This window comes from Copidosoma floridanum, unplaced genomic scaffold, assembly GCF_036245765.1.
Source record: "Copidosoma floridanum isolate Cflo_tuat_1 unplaced genomic scaffold, Cflo_Japanese_pri ptg000006l, whole genome shotgun sequence".
Taxonomy (NCBI): Eukaryota; Metazoa; Arthropoda; class Insecta; order Hymenoptera; family Encyrtidae; genus Copidosoma; species Copidosoma floridanum.
This window is the reverse complement of record NW_028321883.1, coordinates 1,029,349-1,052,164: the sequence shown is the minus strand read 5'-3', so window position 1 is coordinate 1,052,164 and position 22,816 is coordinate 1,029,349. Positions and strand designations below refer to the sequence as shown.

General features: G+C 34.1%; 1 protein-coding gene across 5 annotated transcripts in view; it reads right to left on the bottom strand.

Annotated features, from left to right (window-relative positions):
- Positions 1-22,816, bottom strand: part of Atg9 (autophagy-related protein 9) — a 363,261-nt gene that overhangs the window by 86,616 nt on the left and 253,829 nt on the right. For all 5 annotated transcript variants that reach the window (XM_089598548.1, XM_089598546.1, XM_089598547.1 and 2 more), the window contains one exon: positions 3,843-4,790. In XM_089598548.1, coding sequence (XP_089454674.1) covers positions 3,843-4,790 — 948 coding nt within the window. The remainder of the gene's footprint in view (positions 1-3,842; positions 4,791-22,816) is intronic.

Sequence of the window (22,816 nt, the reverse complement as noted above, 5' to 3'; positions counted from 1 at the left end):
CGGGGGCAAATGGGGGGCTGCATGTGGAAGGGTTTTGTGGAACGCCCCATCGAGATAACTATATTATATAAGAAGATATATATATATGTGATTATATAACCATATAATAAAGGACTATATATATATATATATATATATATATATATATATATACGAGCGGCCCCCCCGTCTTCACTCGAGATCCACTGAATAGAACACTGAAGCGTGTTGACACATAATGTTAAACGTTTTGAGTTAAAAATTTTATATCTACTCCCAACACTTCTTAAAACAAAAATCTCCTTATTGAAAACACATTTGCTTGAAATCCATGCAATTTATTTTGTCAAGTAATAAGCTGTAAAAAGCGAAAAAATATAATCATGCTGAGAAGTACCATGCGTTCTTTGCGCTATAAAGTAATTGCTGGCCCTTAAGGAATATTGATTCGCACTTTTTCATGTTATAATAAATGGAAAGAGCTATTTGTTTAAACTATTAACACTTAAATTTGACAAAAATAAATATTTGAAAAAGTGTATTTTTCAATCTTACAAGTATGTTACCAGAGCAACAAAGTTCTGGCGCTGAATCTTTTCATCTTGAATATCACAATGAATACAAATACACATTTTTCTACCTATTCAAAAATCTGGAAGATTTAAGCGATTACTGTCATGGTTATAATGGTAAGCTCTAGATGAATGTTCGGTATGAGTTTCTTAACACCAAAAATTTAAAGTTTTTTTTCCAATTCATTGATTACATGAATAGTATCAATATCTATACCATGCGTTTTGTACTTTTAAAGTAATCAATTACTCGATACTTATGTATTTTATTTGGGTAATAATCTTCCATTTAGTTATCACAACTATCTTTAAAACATACTGTACATGATGTCCCTTGTGAAAATGAGTCAGAGTTTGCGGTTTAGGGTCAGCATGTATGTGTAAATATGTACAGTCTAGTTGTCTTCTTTAACACAACCTCTACTGTAGGTACTGCTGTGTATATGTACACATATGTTCGTAGATAATGTACGCATAGACTAGTTAATTTTATAATTTTAAGAAAGCAAATCGCCCAAAAAATGCATGCATGATAGATCAATGCAGACAGCGACTATAGATTCGACAGTTTTTTTGTAATGTGTGTGCAACCGCTTAGTTGCATACACTAGATACTACGCACACGGCAATGCGCGTACATATAAAGCAAACAACACTGCGTCGAGTTTGGATTTCGATAGTCAATTTTGGTCTCTGTTTTCTCATCTTTTTGTGTGTTGCGTCTGCTATTAACTTATTTACTCGCGGTTATCTTCAGGATTGGTAAGTTTTAGCTAGTCAGGACAAAACAATGGAGAATCTTGAAAATCAGCATATCACGTCTACGTATCTCTTAATAACAATGTTGAAAAGCTTTTCTTATCGAGATTTTTTTTGGAGTTGAAGTTTAACGCTAATATCGCCTGATAATTGCAAAAAATAAGGTAACAGTGATGTTACAAGATTTTTTTTAACTTTAAAAACTGGGGAGCCAAATTGAGACGTATCTTATAGCACGGTACCACGCGTCGTCTGCTTAAACTTGCATGTAGCACGACCGCACTACTTGATTGAAATTTAAGTTAAATCAAAATATTTCTCTTAATATCAGTTTTATACTTAACTCTTTTTCACCTAAATTACTGCATATGATATAAAACTGTCTGAATGAATAAAATCAAAACTGATTTTTAAAGTTTTGGCGCTCCAGAATTTCATAGGACTGTAACAATAACGACTGTTTTAGAAAGAAGATTTGTAAAAGTCATTGAAGATTTCAAACAGTTCTTTAAAATGTGTTAGGTTTGTAATAGAATTTTTTATCCTAAACTTTAAGGTTGGGTGTAAGTGCCACTAGAATCATCAAATATTGTAACTTTCATGAGGTGGTCATGAGGTTTGGAATATCATATTCAGTAAGTGTAGAGTTAAAAGTTTTTTTACAAGACAAGGCATATAAAGCGCTGTAATTCTAAAATTAATCTAGCCTATTTTTTAGGTAAGATTCAGGAACTATATAGCATGAAAATTTCTGTTAAAAGGTAAAACATTTAAAGGACTATGTTTTTCAGAAAAAAAAATTAAAAACTGTTTGGGTTTTGGCAGTCAAAACGTTATGTAAAATATACATGAAACTTTAAAACTACGTTTTATTACGACTTCATTTTCAAACCTATTAAGGACGAAAGTTGAGTGACAATGAGATTTAAAAATTAATTTTATCTTATAATAGAGTTTGACAATTTCATTTCTCTGATTCTTTAGACATTTTTTAGGTAAGATTAAACAGCTCACTTGTTTGTTCTCCCAGGACGACTGATTGTAAAGTTGAGTTGCTATTTTTTGTTAAATCAAAATTAAAAATTTGGTTTTTAAAGTTAAATGGGTTAAAACCGTACATCAGTAAGTTATGAGGAGTTTCAAGGTAAGGTTTTTGATGTTTCCGGTTGGCAAAGTTTATACTAGTGACATTAGGCACTTACAAGCTTAACGAACTAGTTGCCAGAATTATGAACCTTATTTCGACAGCGTCAGTTTTCATAACTATTGAATACAGAAAAAATCTAGAAATTTGGGTCATATCATAAGTTACGGAAAAATGTTTTGGAAATGTGGGCTCTAACATCCTTTTTAAAATTGTTCCCTATGTAATTAAAAAAAAATCATTGTGATTAGTTGAAAACTATCACCTCCTATCATTTTTGAAACAAAACTAGTCGTTTGGCCTCACTGAGCATAGGTGCAAAGTGTGACAAGGCTTTTGTTTTCCTACATTCAAAGTGAATTCCTGCCCTAAGATTGAAAGTCAGTAGCAAGGGCACTTCACAGCATGATATCCACGTAGATGAGTTTTTGTTTCTTATACAACTTTCTTTATCAGGCAGCAAAACAATGAATGGAGTCTGCAAGACTAACAAACGAATAAAAAAATTTATCTGAGTAGATGGAGGATAGAAAGAGAGATAAGGTATAAATTACAAATAATTTATTGACATTTTTAAGGACAAGCAGATGAAACCAAGAATCAGACCAAGGGTAAGTGCAGTAAGCGGAAGAAGGACTATGAGCTGAAAGAGAAAAAATGAACAAATATCAAAAAGGGAATGCTTCAAACAGAAAAAGAGAGAGAGAAAGAAAAACACAGGGAGAGAGTTATCTTACTTATATATAATAAACAATATGGCAAAACTAAACAGCACACAAATGTATAGGGAAAGCTAAATAACTTACAACAAGAGAAAAAGAAGTAACGTATCACAATGTACGGAAAAATAAATAGGAAGAATAATCTTAATTTAAAAACAGATTGACTCAGTATAAAAAATATGAGGGTGAAATGACGATATGAAAAATAAAGAGGTAAATAAAATTATGTATGAGAGCAGTGCAGTAATAGGAAGTGAAAATAGTAAAAAAGCTTATGAGGCCAAGGTACATACATTTGAAAGTGTGCATTAAAAAATTACGCAGTAGTACAAAATTAGGCTAAGTGTGCTAGTTAATAAAAAAAAAGAAAACATAAAAGTACTTAAAATGCTTCTACTGCTATACTGATCACTGGAGAAAATGTTAAGAATTTTTCAGAAAAGTGAATTTAAGGTAAGGAGTCGTAGAAATGACAATAAGAGCATCTAAACAAGAAATTTCATATTTTTTAGTACTGCAGGATTTAAAAAAAAAGGAAGTTTTTTAACTATATGTGAGGTGCAGACTTGGTGAGTCAGACGGATACTTGGCTGCATAAATGTAGTTTAAATAAAAAAATAGAAACATAACGGATAAAGACATCATATTATTAAATACTTGAGTTACCTTAGGTCCTAAGTTTGATATACTCTCTAAGCTAATTATCAGCGAATTCGATTTAGACACTCCAATATTTGTCACTTCTGTTTTAGCACTTTCACACAAAGTGCGAACAAATATTTCTCCGGCAGCAGGTGGTATCCATTCTGGATTTGTAAGGGTAAAGTGTATCAAAGACAGCTCAGTTTTTCCATCTTCAGCTTGATTATACTCATTAGTCGTAAACATTTTTTCATCTTTTTGTTCAGAATTCAGATTCCTAGTTTTAATTTTCAATGCCTTATCACTTGAGTAATCAGGGATCTGCCATCTTGGATTTCCATGCTTTCTTATGTCCATTTGAGCAAAACTACATACATCACCAACACCAATTACTTCTATGGTAAAGTTTCGGTAAAAATCAACAATATCTAGTGTCTTATATCTTAATCGAAAGCATAAAATATAAGGTGTTATGAGGGGTGATAATAGTTCTTCTAACAAATGTACTGCTCTGTACTGAAACAAATGAGAAAACTGAGTTCTCGTTGTGTGCGTATGGGCTTGACGTCTCCAATTATCAGGCCTATAATGTGTGTGTGCTAAAACGGCAGTTAAAACAGTTTCAGGGCACCAAACAAGATTTTCATCAGGAATAAGTGATCTACATATAGCTGCTATAGTTCCAGCAATGGTCATCATGAGTAGTACATGCTCAACATTTAGAAAATCCTCATCGTAACAGGTAAGTATAACAAGTACAACAAAAATACTTCCACATATAAAAGCAATATTCTTGGCCATGATAATTGTCATTGGGGAAGTAAACATGCTCATATACTTAGAAGCTGGACGATAGGCTCTGTTAAGACGAGCATTTAATTCATGATCTAACTCGTTGAAATGGCGCAAATAAAGTTTTGCATACAAAGACCACGTACGTATTCCTAATATTCCAGGTTCTCTTTTTAGTAGCTAAAACAAATAAATTTTATTATTTAACTATCAAACAGTTTAATTACAAACTTATTTTAGTGATAAAAAGATTATATATACATACAAACTTATTTTTAAGAAAATTATAAAAAAATCTTAGTGTCTACTTTATCTAATCCATAATTTTCAACACTTGATTTACTGTAATCCAATGTTTCTTTAATGTATAATGAATGATAAGTAGACTTAAAGTATCAATAATTAAAAGTACTCCAAAAGTTAGGGTCATACTATTATTACAGAAATGCATAAGCAGCTGTGGATTCAGTAAGGTACTGCTTCTTTTTACTCATTAATTTTGTCCTAAAATATCTAAAACTATGATAATAGATAGTGTCATGCTAAATTTTAGAACTGTCAATACCTCTGGTTTGTTTATCACTGTGTAAAACGTACTTTCGTTATTATGTAGACAAAGAGAATCATTATGTGTAGTTTACAATGGACACATGCAAAAATTTATGTTTATAATGTAATACCTTGATACTTACAAAAAATTATATTTATTTAAAAACTACTTGACACAAACACAACATTTTGTACTTTAGAGAGAAAATTTTATTAAAATAAGTTTTTTACATTAAATTTGTTTAATTATATACAGTAAAATATTACTGAACTTTAATTAAAATATTTTAAAGTACATTACAAATGATTTACGTCCCAAATTCAAGTGTATGGATTTACAATATGTATTATTTTAGAATCGTTTTTTTTTTCTTCAGAGTATTAATCATTTATTAAACAAAAAGCTGGAAAATTTCTAAGCCCTAAATTTTTTTCCTTTAGTAAGTCTCTAAAATTTTTTAAAGATGAATTGGAGGTCAGCAGAATCCTAAATGAATTTTTCTAAGTACCACATAAAATTTAAAATACTTAGATAAGTCAGTCGAAAAAATTTGGTGTTTTTATCTCCTTCAGCGGAAAACATTAAATTTTTTTAGATCTTTGTAAATGTAGAATATAAAAGCCATTATTTTGTCTATATCAGTTCCAAAATATAGTGTTCTAGTTTTTTTTTAGTTCGTAAAGAGATTATTAGTTTATGCATTGTAAACGACCCACTAGCAATTTTTGGACAGAAGTAAGAGATCAACGTAATCTTAAGAAATGTATCCAAAGTTTAAAGTCACTTACTACTAAGATAGACGTATACGTAAACTTTTTTTTTTCTAAAACAGGCAAAAATACAAATTTAGGTTTTATGGTAGTGTAGCATACAAAAAAACCGTTCGCTAAATTTTTGTGTGTATTTTTATACATATATTTTAAAAAAATGGAAGATTTCAGATCTCAGAGAGTTTTAGATGATTATTTCTACGATTGGTATGAAAAAATTCTAACCAGTTTAGAATATGAACCAGAAAATGTTTGGCTTTTACCTTTATTAATACATAAGAAATGAATCATAACGTACAAGAACTCTCTTTTATAGAAGACACTCTTTTATAGAATAAGCCTAGAAACATTCAACGATTTACCTATCCTCACTGGATAAAACAGAGTATGATGTGCTAAGCGGGATAAAGAACTCACAGATTCATTAAAATCTAACAGGTCTTGACCAAACAGAGCACCATTCTAATATAGTATAGTTTCAAAAGACGTTTGAACGGTACTGTTTTAACGATTAAAGTTCAGAGGTAAGATTTAAGACAATCAATAGCAAGCTCTTTCTCAGTGGTCCATTCACCAGCTGCTTCTCACCAAGGTCAAGCCTGGATCTCTTCCAACGATCAGTTATTACATATCAACCAGTGCGAATTGTTAATCATAGTAGGCTCAAAAGAACGAGGATATATTTGACAGCTTTACATGTAAATTTTAGTAGAAGTATACCCTTTTCTAACAAACAGTCATTTCCAGCCTTACCCCAGTTATTAAGAGGAAACCACGATACTTTAGTATCGTTATGAGTTACATACCTAACTGACTTGAAAGGGGTTTGTATGAGTGGCCCTGGCCAGTACATGTGAAGTTATTTAATCTGTCAGTAGTTCAGAATAGGAACTGTCACTAGAATTTTTGAGTAGTTGCTTATAATACCAGTTAACATGTATTGATTACAAACATTAGGTATAACTGTGAGTTACTGTTACTGAACATGATGTAATAAGAAGCAGATCCAGCTGTTGTACGTGTATTAGACAGAGAGATAATCGAAGACCAGAAAAACACATCCAGTGACTGTCTCTATTACATACATTTCTGCTAGTTTAATGCAGAAGGCCCAAGAGAAACAAACCTAACACTATAATGTGTCAGATATGTCCAAAAAGTTAAAGATTATTTTCGACTGTGCATAATTTTTCGGCAGTTTGAGAACCAAAATTTAGTCTTTAATGTTTTCTAAGCAATTCCTGAGATCGCTAAATTAAATACGAATAAAATTTAAAGTCACAATGGTAACACTAAGGAAACTATACGTGTGCAACAACTTAAAACATACGTAGCAAGAAAGAGATTTTTGAAAGAAACTGTGTGAACATAAGGCCAGAAATCCGCTATTACCAAAATTGGAAAAGGAAGGATTAATGATAAAAAGCAGCTCAATGTGAGAAGCAAATAAAAAAAAAATTATTTTATTTTGTAAACTATGTACAATGTTGAAAAGTAAAAGGTATTACAAATTTACTTATAGTCATCGTTTATTTAGTAAAGTATTCAATGAATTGATAAAAATAAGTTGAAAATTTTCTCAAGTCCTAGAAAAATTTTACTCTCAAAATACCTTATAGCTGTAGATACAGACGCTGCTAATATTATAGTTAATTCTCACCAGTCTGATAATAACAATCAGTTAATGCCAGATCAAAAAAAGTACATCTCTGTAAAACTTAAAGGAAAACGAATCCAAGTACAGAAAAAATCTTATTAAAAAAATTTTGAAGAATTATACGAAACATGTAACCTGAACCATTCAACCATTAAATGTAGTATGGTAGTATAAGCTCTACCAACCATAATATATCGATATAAAAATATAAAAACGTTTTTAAAAACCATTAACGATAAAGGGAGCTTAACAATTTTACAGTATAATTCCAATCCCACTTTAAAAAATGGAAGCAAAACAGTTTTTATCGTGATTTAAAAAAATTTTTTTCAAACTCTTCTTATTAAAGAATCAAGAGTACTCAATCAAAAATGTCAAATATTCATGTATATAAAAAAAACTGATGACAGACAAGAAAGAGGGGCCTATGGTGGAGGTCCACGCGAACCTATGTGACGTAGCATACAAAATTTTTTTTTTTATTTAATAACAATGATAATTTGTCTATTGATTAGAAAAAACGTTTTTCGCAGAAAATTTAACGTAGAATAATGGTAATACTCGCAACTCGCTACAAGGTAGAGGCGATAGTTAAAGATAAATTTGAAGATTTAAATTGTTGATAACATTGCTAAATTGATGATAATTCTTTCCAAAAGTATTGTTTTTATTAAAGCTTATTTACTCATCTTTGAAGAAAAAAACTATGTTGCTTAAGTAGAACCAGATTAGTGAACGTTATTACATCTCTCTTCAAGTTCATAGTTACTAAAATTGAGAAATTTTAATTCTTTCTAAGGTCCAGAATATTGTGAAAAAAACAAATACAAAAAACGGATCTCTTTCTTCACTTTAACACTCATGAAAAAAGTTTCACTTGAAAAAAGGGTCAGTCAAAAGGTACTTCATTTGTGTTAGAACATCCCATACATGGAAAGTGTTATTTCAAGATATTTAATCTAGTCTCTGCCAAAATCATTTTGAGTTTTAAATTTACTTATAAATATTAAATTAACTTTACAATTCATTCTATTAAAGTATTCCACGTATTCTCTATTAGTTTACCTAACTGTATTTATACTTTTTCTAAATGGGTGACACAACTTTTGAAAAACAATTACATTTTCTAATTGATGACACTGAAAAAAAATTTACTTTTTTTTACATTTTTAAATATCATTGAATTTATTTGTAACAGTAACAACTTCATTTTTAATAATAAGTTTTATAAAAATAAGTTTGGATCAGTACTAGGATCTCCTTGTAGCACAATTTTAGCCGATACTGTGATACAGGACTTAATTAGTGATTTTTTGCCGTTTCTTCTATACAAGTAAGGTATTTTAAAATCTCTGATTAGAGCATAACAGCTTGAATACCAATTGAAAATACTGATTATTTATTATATATATTAAATTTCTTTATAAGCCGTATTAAACTAACAATAGAAAAATCAACTTTTAACTAAATTAACATTCTAGATATAACTTGACATTGAGAAAATACATACAATATGTTATATTGTTTTAAAATGATAGTAACATAAAAAAAGTTGAATGCACCGAGAATTTTGTACTTATCAATGACTTTCAACAATTTGATAATTTATATGTCACGATTTTTAATAAATTATTTATTAACATTATTATATAATTAAACGTAGATGTAATGTTTTATTTATATGTACGAAGTCCATCTATTTGGCTTCCTGGCGGTGTGAAAAAAAGATAATTATTTTTAAAACTAAGTAAAATTAAAATTTATTGTTAATAGGGGTAATTTATACTTGATAAAAAAAAAGTTGTAAAGGGAGAAGAAAAATGGTGTGGAAAGGCTTTGGGAGACAAGAAAAAAAGCGTGATGGGTCTGTGGGGGGCTGTGGGGGGACGAGAAAAATGGTGTGGGGGTCTGTGGAGGGACAGGCAAAATTGTGTGGGGGGGGCTGTGGGGGGTCTAAGGAAAACGTTAGAAAATGTCAAATTAACGATGAAAATGGTCGAATTTTAGCTTATTTGTGGGGGCTGTGGGGGGCTATTTGGGGGGTCTGTGGAGGGACTGTGTAGGGGCTGTGGGGGGATATGTGAAATGCCCCACACAAATAACTATATAATATACGGATATATATATATATATATATACAGCATGATATGTAACGGTGGCATTTCCCGAGAACCGCGTGTAGAGCGATTTTTTCTGACGCGAACCCCGTTGGAATTAATTTTTTAGGGCAAATAGCTTTTAAATGGGAGCCGATTGAAAATACGTTCCAAACTACCCCTAAATGGGGTTGGAAAGCTATAGCGCGCCCGCATAAACTCGCGACGTTGCCACATTGTTATTGGAGCTTAGTCGGTAAGCAGTGAGAACTATATCCATGTGCGCACGCAAGAGCGTCAGCTACTGCTGGTAAGTTCAAGGTTGAATGTAAAAATTTTTACCTTAAGGTAAATATTGTCTGCTCCTTATGTTGTCAGTTGTTTATCCATCACGCGCTTACTGTCTTTCTCACTCTCATGTTGGACAAAAGCATCTTTAAATTTTATACTTAAGTAATGTTACCTCGAATGAAAGTAAAATACCATATCAGTAGGAATTTGTCCACTCTACACGATAGTATTTTTGCAAAAATAGTCGAGCTCTTTGTCAAAAATATTGTTGTTAGGTATGTCTTGCTTACGTTCCCGGGTATGTCGTCTGTACACGATTTAGAACGAGTCCATTAATAAATTGCAATAATCAAGTACCCGGAAAGTACCCGGCAAGTGCGCGGGAAGTACCCACCAAGTACCCGAGGAAGTGCCCGGGAAGTACCCGCCAAGTGCCCGCCAAGTACCTAGGAAGTGCCAGAGAAAGTGCCCGCCAAGTCCCCGCCAAGTGCCCGGGAAGTACCCGCCAAGTGCCCCGGAAGTCCCCGCCTAGTACAATACAGTCGGGTACTTCCCGGGTACTTGGCGGGCACTTTCTCGGGTACTTCCCGGGCACTTCCTCGGGTACTTCCCGTGCTCTTCCCGGGTACTTGGCGGGTACTTCCCGGGCACTTCCTCGGGTACTTCCCGGGCACTTGGCGGGTACTTCCTCGGGTACTTCCTGGGCACTTGGCGGGTACTTCCCGGGCACTTGGCGGGTACTTCCCGGGCACTTCCTCGGGTACTTCCCGGGCACTTCCCGGGTACTTCCCGGGCACTTCCCGGGCACTTGGCGGGTACTTCACGGGCACTTCCCGGGTACTTGGCGGGTACTTCCGAGGCACTTGTCGGGTACTTCCTGGGCACTTCCCGGGTACTTCCCGGGCACTTCCTCGGGTACTTCCCGGGTACTTCACGGGCACTTGGCGGGTACTTCCCGGGTACTTGATTATTGCAATTTATGAATGGACTCGTTCTAAATCGTGTACAGACGACATACCCGGGAACGTAAGCAAGTCATACCTAACAACGATATTTTTGATCCAGAGGTCGACTATTTTTGCAAAAATACTATGGTGTAGAGTGGAAAAATCCCTACTAATATGGTATTTTACTTTCATTTGAGGTAACATTACTTAAGTATAAAATTTAAAGATGCTTTTGTCCAACATGAGAGTGAGAAAGACAGTAAGCGCGTGATGGATAAACAACTGACAACATAAGGAGCAGACAATATTTACCTTAAGGTAAAAATTTTTACATTCAACCTTCAAGTTACCAGCAGTAGCTGACGCTCTTGCGTGCGCACATGGATATAGTTCTCACTGCTTACCGACTAAGCTCCAATAACAATGTGGCAACGTCGCGAGTTTATGCGGGCGCGCTATAGCTTTCCAACCCCATTTAGGGGTAGTTTGGAACGTATTTTCAATCGGCTCCCATTTAAAAGCTATTTGCCCTAAAAAATTAATTCCAACGGGGTTCACGTCAGAAAAAATCGCTCTACACGCGGTTCTCGGGAAATGCCACCGTTACATATCATGCTGTATATATATATATATATATATATATAAGCCACTTTTCGCTGACTAGACCCATATTGGCGTACGTTATCAAAGAAACTACGTATTTTTGATATTTACATAAATTTTAAGATATTTTATAGGGCACAATAAGCGCAATGAGGTATACCATAATATTATAGTTATTAAGAAACAAGCACATGTAATGAATTACCTGTATACAAGGCGAAGAGATCAGTGTATTAATGTTAGGAGGTGGTCGTAGGTTTAGACTGCCTAGGTTTTTTAGTAACTTAGCTCGGTGTTTTTTGTAATCATTACAAAGCCACAAGACGTGTTCTGAATCCTCGCTTGTATGTCCACATTTACAATTAGGATATTTCACAATATTTTTTCGGCATAATGATGCAGCCTAGTTGAAGTGATTAGATTGTATCCTATCAATTGTAATCGTTATTTGCCTAGCTAAGTTCATATTTTCAAACCATGTCCTTTTAAAATTGCAGCGGCAATTATTAACGTAAAGAGTGCCTTTATTTTTGCTTTTACTTTTGATGTACGTATTAAGTCTATCGTACATTTTTTATTCAGAGACTCTTTTATAACTGTAAAAGGAAAGTTGCATAAATCTAAACTGTTTGTAGATATAGCCAATTACACTAGTCGCTCGGCTCCTTCGTTTCCACTGATCCCTTTATACAATCCAATGTAATTTAATTGTTACGTTTGACATATATCTTTCGCTTCCATAAGGAACAGATTTGTTGTAACGTTAGTGATGTTAGAATTTCGATTTTTAACTCCACTCAAGGAATCAGTGAAAATAGATACATGATTTAGCTTTAAACTAACAATTTACTTTAAGGCTTCAACAAGTGCGGCATATTTAACAGAAAAACATTATAACAACTCTGTCTAGTTTTGAAAGTATTTTTGCCAAGTAACAACCACTCAAAAATTTTGTGCCGAACTCAATCAAGGGAATTTCGGATTGACCGTGAATAATATTAATTGGGATAAAGATTCCATACCCCATCGCTGCCCTTACTCCTGCGTTTTGTATTTTTTGAAGCTTGCATCGAGTGGGCCAACTGCGCAGATAATACACAAAGCAACAGTAATCTCAGATCGAACGCACATAACTCTTGTACAGTGAAATTAGCGTAGCGGGATCTGATCCCTACCGAATGCCCCGCAAAAACATAACTATATTTGAAGCTTTCGTACATCTGGCGGTAATACGCGTCATGTGAGGGATGAATGTTAATCTGTAGTCGAGATGGATACCTAAAAATTTAACGGTGTCTTTTGCAATAATTTCATCATTATCCACGGTGATACGAGTCACACCCGGCTCCATATTTTTGTCGTTAAATTTAATAAGTTCGGTTTTTCTCGATGCAAACTTCAATGTGAGATTTCCTAGATTTACCGTGATGGATCCGATAGCCCCCTCCAGTGTTCTTTTGGCCCACGAATTTAATTCGCATTCAACATAAATGGCAATGTCATCGGCAAACTGCGAAATCATTATTGCCTCTGGTAGGCCCTGCATAATTTTGGCTACATAAATAATGTATAATAATGGGCCAAGTACAGAGCCTGAGAGACCCCCTTACATGAGTATCTGAAAAAAAAACCTAGACACTTAGCGTGAACTCGTCTGTTCATTGTGATGTGCTTACTAAATTGAATAATAGGCAATCTCCAATAGTCTGTCTAATAAGACAACAATGTCCACATTGTCGAAAGCAACTTTCGCGTCTAGGAAGGCCGCTAGAACCTGTCTTTTGTTAATGAAGGCCTTTTTAATTTCAAATACAAGATTGACCAATCTATCGGCAGAGGAATGTCCCCACCTGAGGTCGTGTTAACTGTCAGGCAAGATGTTTTGCGCCTCAGCCCACTACTGGAGTCGATTTTTGGTTAGAGTTTCAAATAATTTTATAAGATATGAAGTGAGTGCAATTGGTCTGAGACTAGTACCATCTGACTTTTTCATGCAGTGAAAAAAAATAAGGTGGTATTTTGGGGGCAGCGTTTTTATAATATAATAATCAACACTGTCCATGCCAGGGGCCAATCTGGTATTTTTATCGTTAAGAGCTACATGGGCGATCAAGCTGAAATGGGCGATCAAAAAAGGTGTTAGGCAAAGCTATGGGACTCTTAGGATAGGGAACAGGATGATCAGATGGGCAGATTTCATCTAAGACTCTGAGAGCCTGTTCGTTTACATTCATATTCTACGTACAATTAATGCCCCTCGTATCTACCCAATTTTTATTTAAACTTTACATGTATTCCATACATAACTGAAGTCTGATAAAAAAGACAGAATTTGGAAAAAATGTTGAAAGTGTTTTTTTTTCAGCTTTAAAAGTTTTCTTCGCATGTCGCTCTCTCATGATGAATAAGGTTTTCACTATTTTTAGTGTCCTTCCTCTTTTTAAATGCCGCCGTATGCAGTCTCCTAACTTTATCGCATTCAGTATCCTACCGAGGCACAGGATATTTTACTTTACCAATTTTTTATTTTTTGCTGATTTTTTCTTACTCGGGGTACTATTATTCATTGCTCGAGTTTTCTAGTCTCTTTCCATTCGTGTCAGTGGTAGGACAATTCCAATTAATGTTGTGTGAATTGTAATCACCTATTAACAATGTGTTGGGGTTGCTGAAACTGCCTACGACTCTGTCACACTAAGCTTGCTGTAGATCACTATCTGGGGCTCTGTAACATGCGATAAAGCGATCTAGAGGTGGTTGCATGCTCGATATATTAATACCACACATTTCAACCATGGGATCTGGAGAAAACAATTTATCTGTTTCTTTAAACGAAATACACTTTTTGATGAAAAATACAATGCCACCTCCTCTTCGTCTAGGTACATCCTTCCTGAGACATTTAAATCCTGAAAATTCGGCGACATCTTTCTCTGTTAGCAAGGATTCAACACATATGATGACGTCGAGGTCATTGAGATAGTAAAATAGTTCCTAGCGATTATCACAAAAACTTTAACAATTCCAAAACAGTACTTTTAATGTTTCAGCTTCGATTTCGATTGTACTTATTTTAAGTAATTAAATAAGTCTTATTTCGAGGCTGCTCATCATTTGAGCTAGTATCATCCCTCACATTACTGAAATCTATATTAAATGAAAAAGATTTGTTAATTTTGCTAAGTAGCTTTTACATTCTGTACTTATGACTGAGGTCAGCTACCTCCTTTTTAACAATTATTAAGGTATCAAACAACACTCGCTTATCCCTTTAGCAAAAGAATAAAACACATTGTAATAAACATTTTCGCAAAGCGATTGTTAACACTGTAACACTTGAAAAAATGGATGTTCAGAATACTATCGAAAAAATTACTTTTTTAATAATCACGAATACAAAACTAAGAATAAAAAAAAATATCTGGTAATAATTTGATAGTTTTTTTTTTTTACTCATTCTTGGTAATGAAATAAAAATATTATAAATGTTGAATATTAAGCTTCGATACGAAATATTACACACACTTTTTATTACATTCACAGAGATAGTGATGGAGCAAATTTTCGAAATGAGATTGATTGGATAAGAAAATGAGATGAGACCAAAACTAAACGAAATTAAAACATATCTTGAAAGTCAATATTGACCTGTAATGGAGTCAGATTGGCAATAACAAGTATTTTTAACTAAAAGTAGAAGTCGAAGAGTTGTAAGTTTAGCTGTTTATCTTAAAAATAAACAAACACTTATTTAAAAAAAAAAAACTAGTGGGAAGTGGGTACTCAAGTATGAAGTTCAAACTTCTATGTCATTCTTTAAAAAACAGTATGTGAATAAAAATATACCTTCTATGTAACAATATTGCGTACGAAGGTAGGGCACTTATCGCTGTAATTAGCATGTACGTTAATTGGGTGGTTATTCAAAGTATACTTTTACATTTAATTGATGATCAGATATTAAGAATTGTAAATAATACATTACGTAAAAAAGAAAAGGACAGGGTAAATCCATGAGATGACGTGCTACCAGGCTGGCGAATACAAGGGTACACACTTTTATGAAATCTTCTGATCTTTTTAACTGTCTACTCTAATAAAATCTCTAATATCATGCTTACATCTGTCACGTTCACATACGCTTATACATTAATTCTTACAATTAGTCGCGTAAACCCACAATAGTTATCTAAAGAAAGGCTTTGAAATTATTGTAAAATTAGTTTTATTGATAAATATTTATTCAATTTAACATTTTATGAAATAGATTATGTACATATTAACAATAAAAAATAACAAACATAATGATAACGTAGGTGTAATGGTTGAAAATTAAATTAAAGTACAAATAATTTTGTAGGACTGCTTTACCTTAAGTAGGATAGTTATGCCAGTCAATGTAACTTTAAAATCCCTTTATTAACGGACGGAAAAATTTTGAGAAAATAAGACATAACAAAAATGTTATAGTTCATTCGTAAAACCTCGTATGAATGAACCAATCATAAAAGAAGCTTTGTAAAATGTTTGAGAAAAATAAATAAATAATTATTTATCTTAAAAATGTCATTATAAATAAAAAGTAATTTAATATTTGCAATAATACTTATAATAGATGTTACGAAAGAAAAGGTTTAGAACGTTTAAAATCATTTTCCCAATAAATAATTTATCTCTGAATATAACGTACAACCAAACCAACTCAATTAATAAAAACTTAATAAATATCCACATTAAAAATAAGTTACAAATTACAGCATAAGAAGTGAAAGGTTCTTTCAGTTAAGGACAGCACATGGCAAAGTGGGTAAGACACTCGGCTTGCAAACAGCAGATTGCCCATTCGATTTTTCAGGGAAGCGTTTTTTTTTTTTTTTTAAAGAAGAAGAAGAATGATTTGAAGAGTAAGGAATTGAATTTAGATAAACATAAGAATATACTATCTTCGTATATGCACTTTAGTGGCGCAGCACAGCTTGGTGGGGCGCGACGAAACAGGTAGTGATTTTGCATGGCATAAGGCAGGGGAAAAAAATGGAAAATTCACTTTCGTTGACATATTTCCTCAAAGTCACAAATATAAAATAGCGAGTTTACTCAGTAGCACAGAATGCGTCTACAGAAGTAAAGTAAAAAAAATAGTATTTAAAAATAAATTAAAATTGGCAGACTCTCTTCACAGCATAGTTTAACTTAAAAAAATTTGACAATTCCGAAAAATCATTAAAGTACGTCAATATTTCTAAGCATTATACTTTCAACAAGCAAATGAAAATTTTACAGAAAATAATTCATACGAAATACTACAATAAAATACTGTACCTCCAAGAGACCCAGGACGTTTTTTTTCTAATTGTTAAAAAATAAAGTTAAGGAGAAACTTCTTCCTAAGACTTATAAGCAAATAATCATATTACTTATGACTTATTTAGAGACAATGGCTTGTAGTTCAAATAATTTATACAAAAAAGTATTACCAAGAAAAATTTCGATTTCATATGATTTTTTAATATACGTAAAAAAATATATTTTGTTGAAAGATGATTGTAATTGTTATCACAAATGTGTACCATAAAAAAAATAGGTTCGAAAAAGGTTAATACTTATACAGATAGTGTTAATGCTTTCGGTGAATATTGTTCGAGAATAATTTGATGTATGCATTGATTATTATTTTTTTTTAAGATGTGAAAACAGGAGTATTCTCTTATCGTAGTTGTGAAGGGTTACTGGCGATGAATATCACAATTGTTTTCATGATATTCCAGTGTACAGTTCAAAACGTTTATGTAGTTACGTTATGACATATACTTTAATGTTCTGAATAACAAATTTCGCATTAGTTCAGAAGTAAAAAAAATTCAAAACACTAACGGGCCTAATTTTAAAAGTCATGAAATAAAACAAAGTTAATCTCAAATAACATTAACAATATTAATATTCAAACGGAAATAAAAGGTTTCCATCGCGTATCAGTATAAAGTCAATTTTTCTGCCTCATGTGAAGTTAAATAAAATAGAAATCGATCACTGATTTATAAAGCAAAAATCAAACAATAACTTTAATTAAATTATTAGGACTTGTGGGGAGCACACGAATTTAAAAATAGTATGATAGTTTGAAAAGGATTAAAACTAGAAATAAATTACTTAATATAAAGCTGATTATATTAACATTTTTTTTTTATTTAACTCCCAGGCAACATCAATAAGCAGCTAAAAACTGTAAATATAATTACATTTTCGACGCAGATTTAATGGTGGGATGTCATAAGAGACTTAAGAATATAAAAAAAGAGCTCACGGTCGTAAGAGTAGTAGGGTACTGTTGGGCTATAATATAGTTTCAATAACAAAAAAAAGTGATGTTCTGCTGACTTGGCAAAAGAGGCTAGTAAGATAAAATTTAGAGCAGCCAGTAGAGAAGTGAAAAATAAGTGCAGCTCAAATACAGTAGTTATATAATATGTCAACTATATATATATACATATATATATATATATATATATATATATATATATATATATATATATATACATATATATATATACATTGTTACGGGGTGCACAATGCGGATTAACGAGGCGGAGTCTCTCTACTTCGACCAGGCCTGTGTTGCCCGGATACCCAACGGTGACACTCCCTGTAAAATATTTTGCGGGTCTCATGCGCCGAGACACCACTGCGGAATATTGTATCGCGGCTACAAGGTGTTTGTCGTCGCTTTTCGCGACGATCGCTTATAATTATTATAAAAAAGGAAATTTAGGCACACTAAAAGAAGTAGCACTCGCGGGTATTTTTTTAAAATTTAAATGTATATTCAGGGAATATGAAATAATTACAAAAAAGTATTCGCGGGTGTGTAGTGTATGTGTGTGTGTGTGAGTTCTCGCACGTCGAGCGCGATTGCTCGACGAGCTAGCGGCGCGAAAACGCAGACCGGGCAGACTTACGCGGGCTAATCGAGGGCCGCTGCCCTTTACAATTAAACGGTCGCCTAAGGACCGGTACTCACGGTCGCAGGTAGTGACGACTCTCTCAGTCTCGAAGGAGCTGTCGTGCCAACGCTGGGGCCAGTAGGCGTCCTTACTGGTAGTGTCTGGAAGTCGAGGTCACTGACGCTAGCCTCGCGTTAACCCTCTGGCTGGGGGAACCTTCCGCCTCTCGTGGAACTCGGGGTCGCCTGCTTTCTCAGCAGCCTCCAGCACAGGTCGCCTGCTTTCTCAGCAGCCTCCAGCACACACCTGGTATTCTCTGGACGTCGCACCCAAAGTCACCAAAGAAAACACTTCTCGCGTGCCAAAAATTTATCGCGCAAAAAAAAACAAATAGATCACGAGAGTCGTATTCAAAATTCTACGCTTCTCGCGCGCTCGCTTGCCCAAGCTAATCTGTGTCTCCTTGCTTCCTTTCCTGGTTTTCCTCTCTTTTCCCTTACCCTTACTTTCCCATCCCGCTTTCCCACTTAGGTCCCTTGAACTCTTTTTCCCCCTTTCTCTACCGGCCCTAGCCTACTAACGTGGCCTAACGGTGGGGCACCGTTACAACATACAGCATGATACGTAACGGTGGCATTTTCCAAGAACAGCGTGTAAAGAGATTTTTTCTGACGCAAACCACGTTGGAATTAATTTTTTAGGGCGAATAGCTTTTAAACGGAAGCCAATAGAAAATACGTTCCAAACTACTTCTAAATGGGGTTGGAAGGCTATAGCGCGCCCGCATGAACTCGCTACGTTGCCACATTGTCATTGGAGCTTAGTCGGTAAGCAGTGAGAAATATATCCATGTGTGCACGCAAGAGCGTCAGCTACTGCTAGTAACTTGAAGGTTGGATGTAAAAAGGTAAATATTGTCTGCTCCTTATGTTGTCAGTTGTTTGTCCACGCACTTACTGGCTTTCTCACTCTCATGTTGGACAAAAACATCTTTAAATTTTTATACTTATAAGTAATGTTACCTCAAATTAAAGTAAAAGATCAAATCAGTAGGTATTTTTTCGCTCTACACGATAGTGTTTTTAAAAAAAACAGTCGACCTCTCGGTCAAAAATTGTTGTATTGTTGTTAGGTATGTCTTGCTTGCGTTTCCGGGTATGCCATCTGTACACGATTCAGAACAAGTCCTTTTATAAATTGCAATAATCAAAGTATATTACAGTTGATATTGCTCATAAAAATTATTTATTTATCATCCAAATTTATATGCTTTAAAATAATACGTTTAAAAATGCTCTAAATCCTATCTTATTATTTCATCGAAAATTATAGAACATCTATTAAAAAAAATCATAAACTTTACAGTGTATTGAATAATATTTTGAAAATGTCACGGTAATAAAATATTTAGTTGATGTACATCTTTATTTAGTTAAAACCTAATCATCAATATAAACTGACACAGTAAGAATAAAAATTAGTTTACAACTTACAGAAAATAAATTTAATCGAAATAAGAAAGCAATTAAAACAAATTAAATAAAAAACTCAAGTGCCCGGAAAGTACCCGCCAATTACCCAGGAAGTACCTGCCAAGGGCCCAGGAAGTACGTGCCAAGTACCCGGGAAGTATCCGCCATGTGCCCAGGAAGTCCCCTTCAAGTGCCCGCCAAGTGCCCGGGAAGTACCTTCCAAGTCCCCACCGAGTGCCCGGGAAGTACCAACCAAGTGCCCGGGAAGTACCCACCGAGTGCTCGGAAAGTACCCGCAAAGTACCTGGGAAGTACCCGCCGAGTTCCCGCCAAGTGCCTGCCAAGTGCCCGAGAAGTATCCGCCAACTACCCCAGAAGTACCCACCAAGTGCCCGGGAAGTACCCACCAAGTGCCCGGGAAGTCCTCGCTAAGTGCCCAGGAAGTCCCCGCCAAGTACCCGGGAAGTACCCACCAAGTACCAGAAAAGTACCTGCCAAGTGCCTCATCTGTACTGAAAGAAGTGGTGGTGCTTTAGCTCTGTGCATTATTCTAAATCATCGCTAACCGTATGGGTAAAAACTTACTCCCAAGAATAACATAGCCTCCTACGGGCCATGACGCCTTTAACATTTTTTAAGGCATTAACGGACCTCTTATAACTAAGTTTTTTTAGTTTTGTAATCAAGATTTGAGCGAGCAGTAATTTTTTTACTGCTTTTTTTTTTTTTTTTAAGTGGTTCTACTATAAACGTATGTGCTTTACTAAGTTAGCAGGAAAAATTTTTCTCGTTGGTGGCGCTATTTCTAAGTGTTGCACGGAGAGTAACACAAGTCCATCATGTATCATGGGCTTTTTTTTTGCAAATGCTGCCAACAGTTAAGTTACATAGTTTGTGTCAACACCATCAGGCAGTGCTACTGTCAACGTGTACTAACTGTCGATGTGTTCCGCATGTCAACAAACTTTGATTTATGTTTATACTCAAATGCTTCATCAATATTTTGGAGTTTGTTTACATGCTGAACCTACCAACAGTTACAGTTAGTACAGGTTGACACTATCACCGCCCAATCATGCGGCGTACCACGACCTACGTAACTTAACTGCTGGCAGCATTTGCGGAATACAGCACGGGCTCTAGATTAAATTTTTTTTGGGCACTGTAAACACATGTATGTGACACTTAAAGTGAGATCATTCTGAGTTGGGAATTTGTTTCATTCATCCTGGCATACCCGGAAACGCAAGCAAGACATACCTAACAACAATATTTTTGACCGAGAGGTCGACTATTTTTTCAAAAACACTATCGTGTAGAGCAGAAAAATACCTACTGATATGATCTATTACTTTAATTTGAGGTAACATTACTTATAAGTATAAAAATTTAAAGATGTTTTTGTCCAACATGAGAGTGAGAAAGCCAGTAAGTGCGTGGACAAACAACTGACAATATAAGGAGCAGACAATATTTACCTTTTTACATCCAACCTTCAAGTTACCAGCAGTAGCTGACGCTCTTGCGTGCGCACATGGATATAGTTCTCACTGCTTACCAACTAAGCTCCAATGACAATGTGGCAATGTAGCGAGTTCATGTGAGCACGATATAGCCTTCCAACCCCATTTACGAGTAGTTTGGAACGTATTTTCAATCGGCTCCCGTTTAAAAGCTATTCGCCCTAAAAAATTAATTCCAATGTGGTTCGTGTCAGAAAAAATCGCTCTACACGCGGTTCTCGGAAAATGCCACCCTTACATATCATACTATATATATATATCTTTCTATATTATATAGTTGTATTGACGAAAGTGAGTCCCAGCCCCCCCTGCAACCCCTCGCAACCCCTCAGCTCCCCTTGCTGCCTCTCCACCTTCCCCCAAAGAATATTTATCTACAGAATGTTTTACCATCATAAATGTTAAAAAATACACGTAATTTAGAACCCAAGTCATACCTCGTTTTTAGGATTTTTTAGATCACTGATCATAGGTCTTCCTCTGTCTATTCGCTCCACCTTACTCACTATACGTCTCTGAAGTACCATTATTTGTTTAACTTGATTGAACTCTTACATTTCAAATTTCTTTCTGGTCCATGTTTACTTTACCCAAATATAAAATTCTTGATTACTTAAGAACTTTATTATTATCGTTTTAACTCATCTGTTCTTTTAGAACCCTTTCCACATTTTTCACATATTTGTTTTTCATGGTTTTATGAATTAACATACGTCTGTTTAAATGTGACAATTTTCTAAGTTACATATTTTTGAATTACTGAAAAATCTCTTGCTAAACAATATTTTTATTTTCTGATTTATTCTCGGATTCGATTTGAATTAAAATTTTTTTTGGATTCTTACATCTTAATAAAGCAACGTATAATTGTCCGTAAGAGAATAAAGGTTTTTTAATATACAATCCTAAGGAATTAAAACTCTGTTTTTCTGATTTGTTGATAAACATAGAACATGCTAATACAAAAGAAAACTTTTCTATAGAAAACAAAAGGTAATGATAACAAGGTGACAATATTCAATGTAGTTCTAGGAATATTAACTTTTCTTTTTTTTCTTCCATAATTATTTCTGCTTCTATATTATACCTAAATAATTTAGTTATTTTTAATCTTGTGCCTCTACAGAGACCGTCTGATATACTTAAAGTTATTATTAACACTACTATAGCATTTATTTTTAATTTTAATTTGTGTCGTGGAAGACCCTCTCTAATATCATTTCAAAATACTACTGGAAAATTAATATTTATGTTAATTTAATTATGTCAAGTAAATCATATGTTTTATCAACTCCTTTGTGAGTCACGCATTCTGCTGTTGTGAATTGATTATCAGCCTACATTGATAAATACACG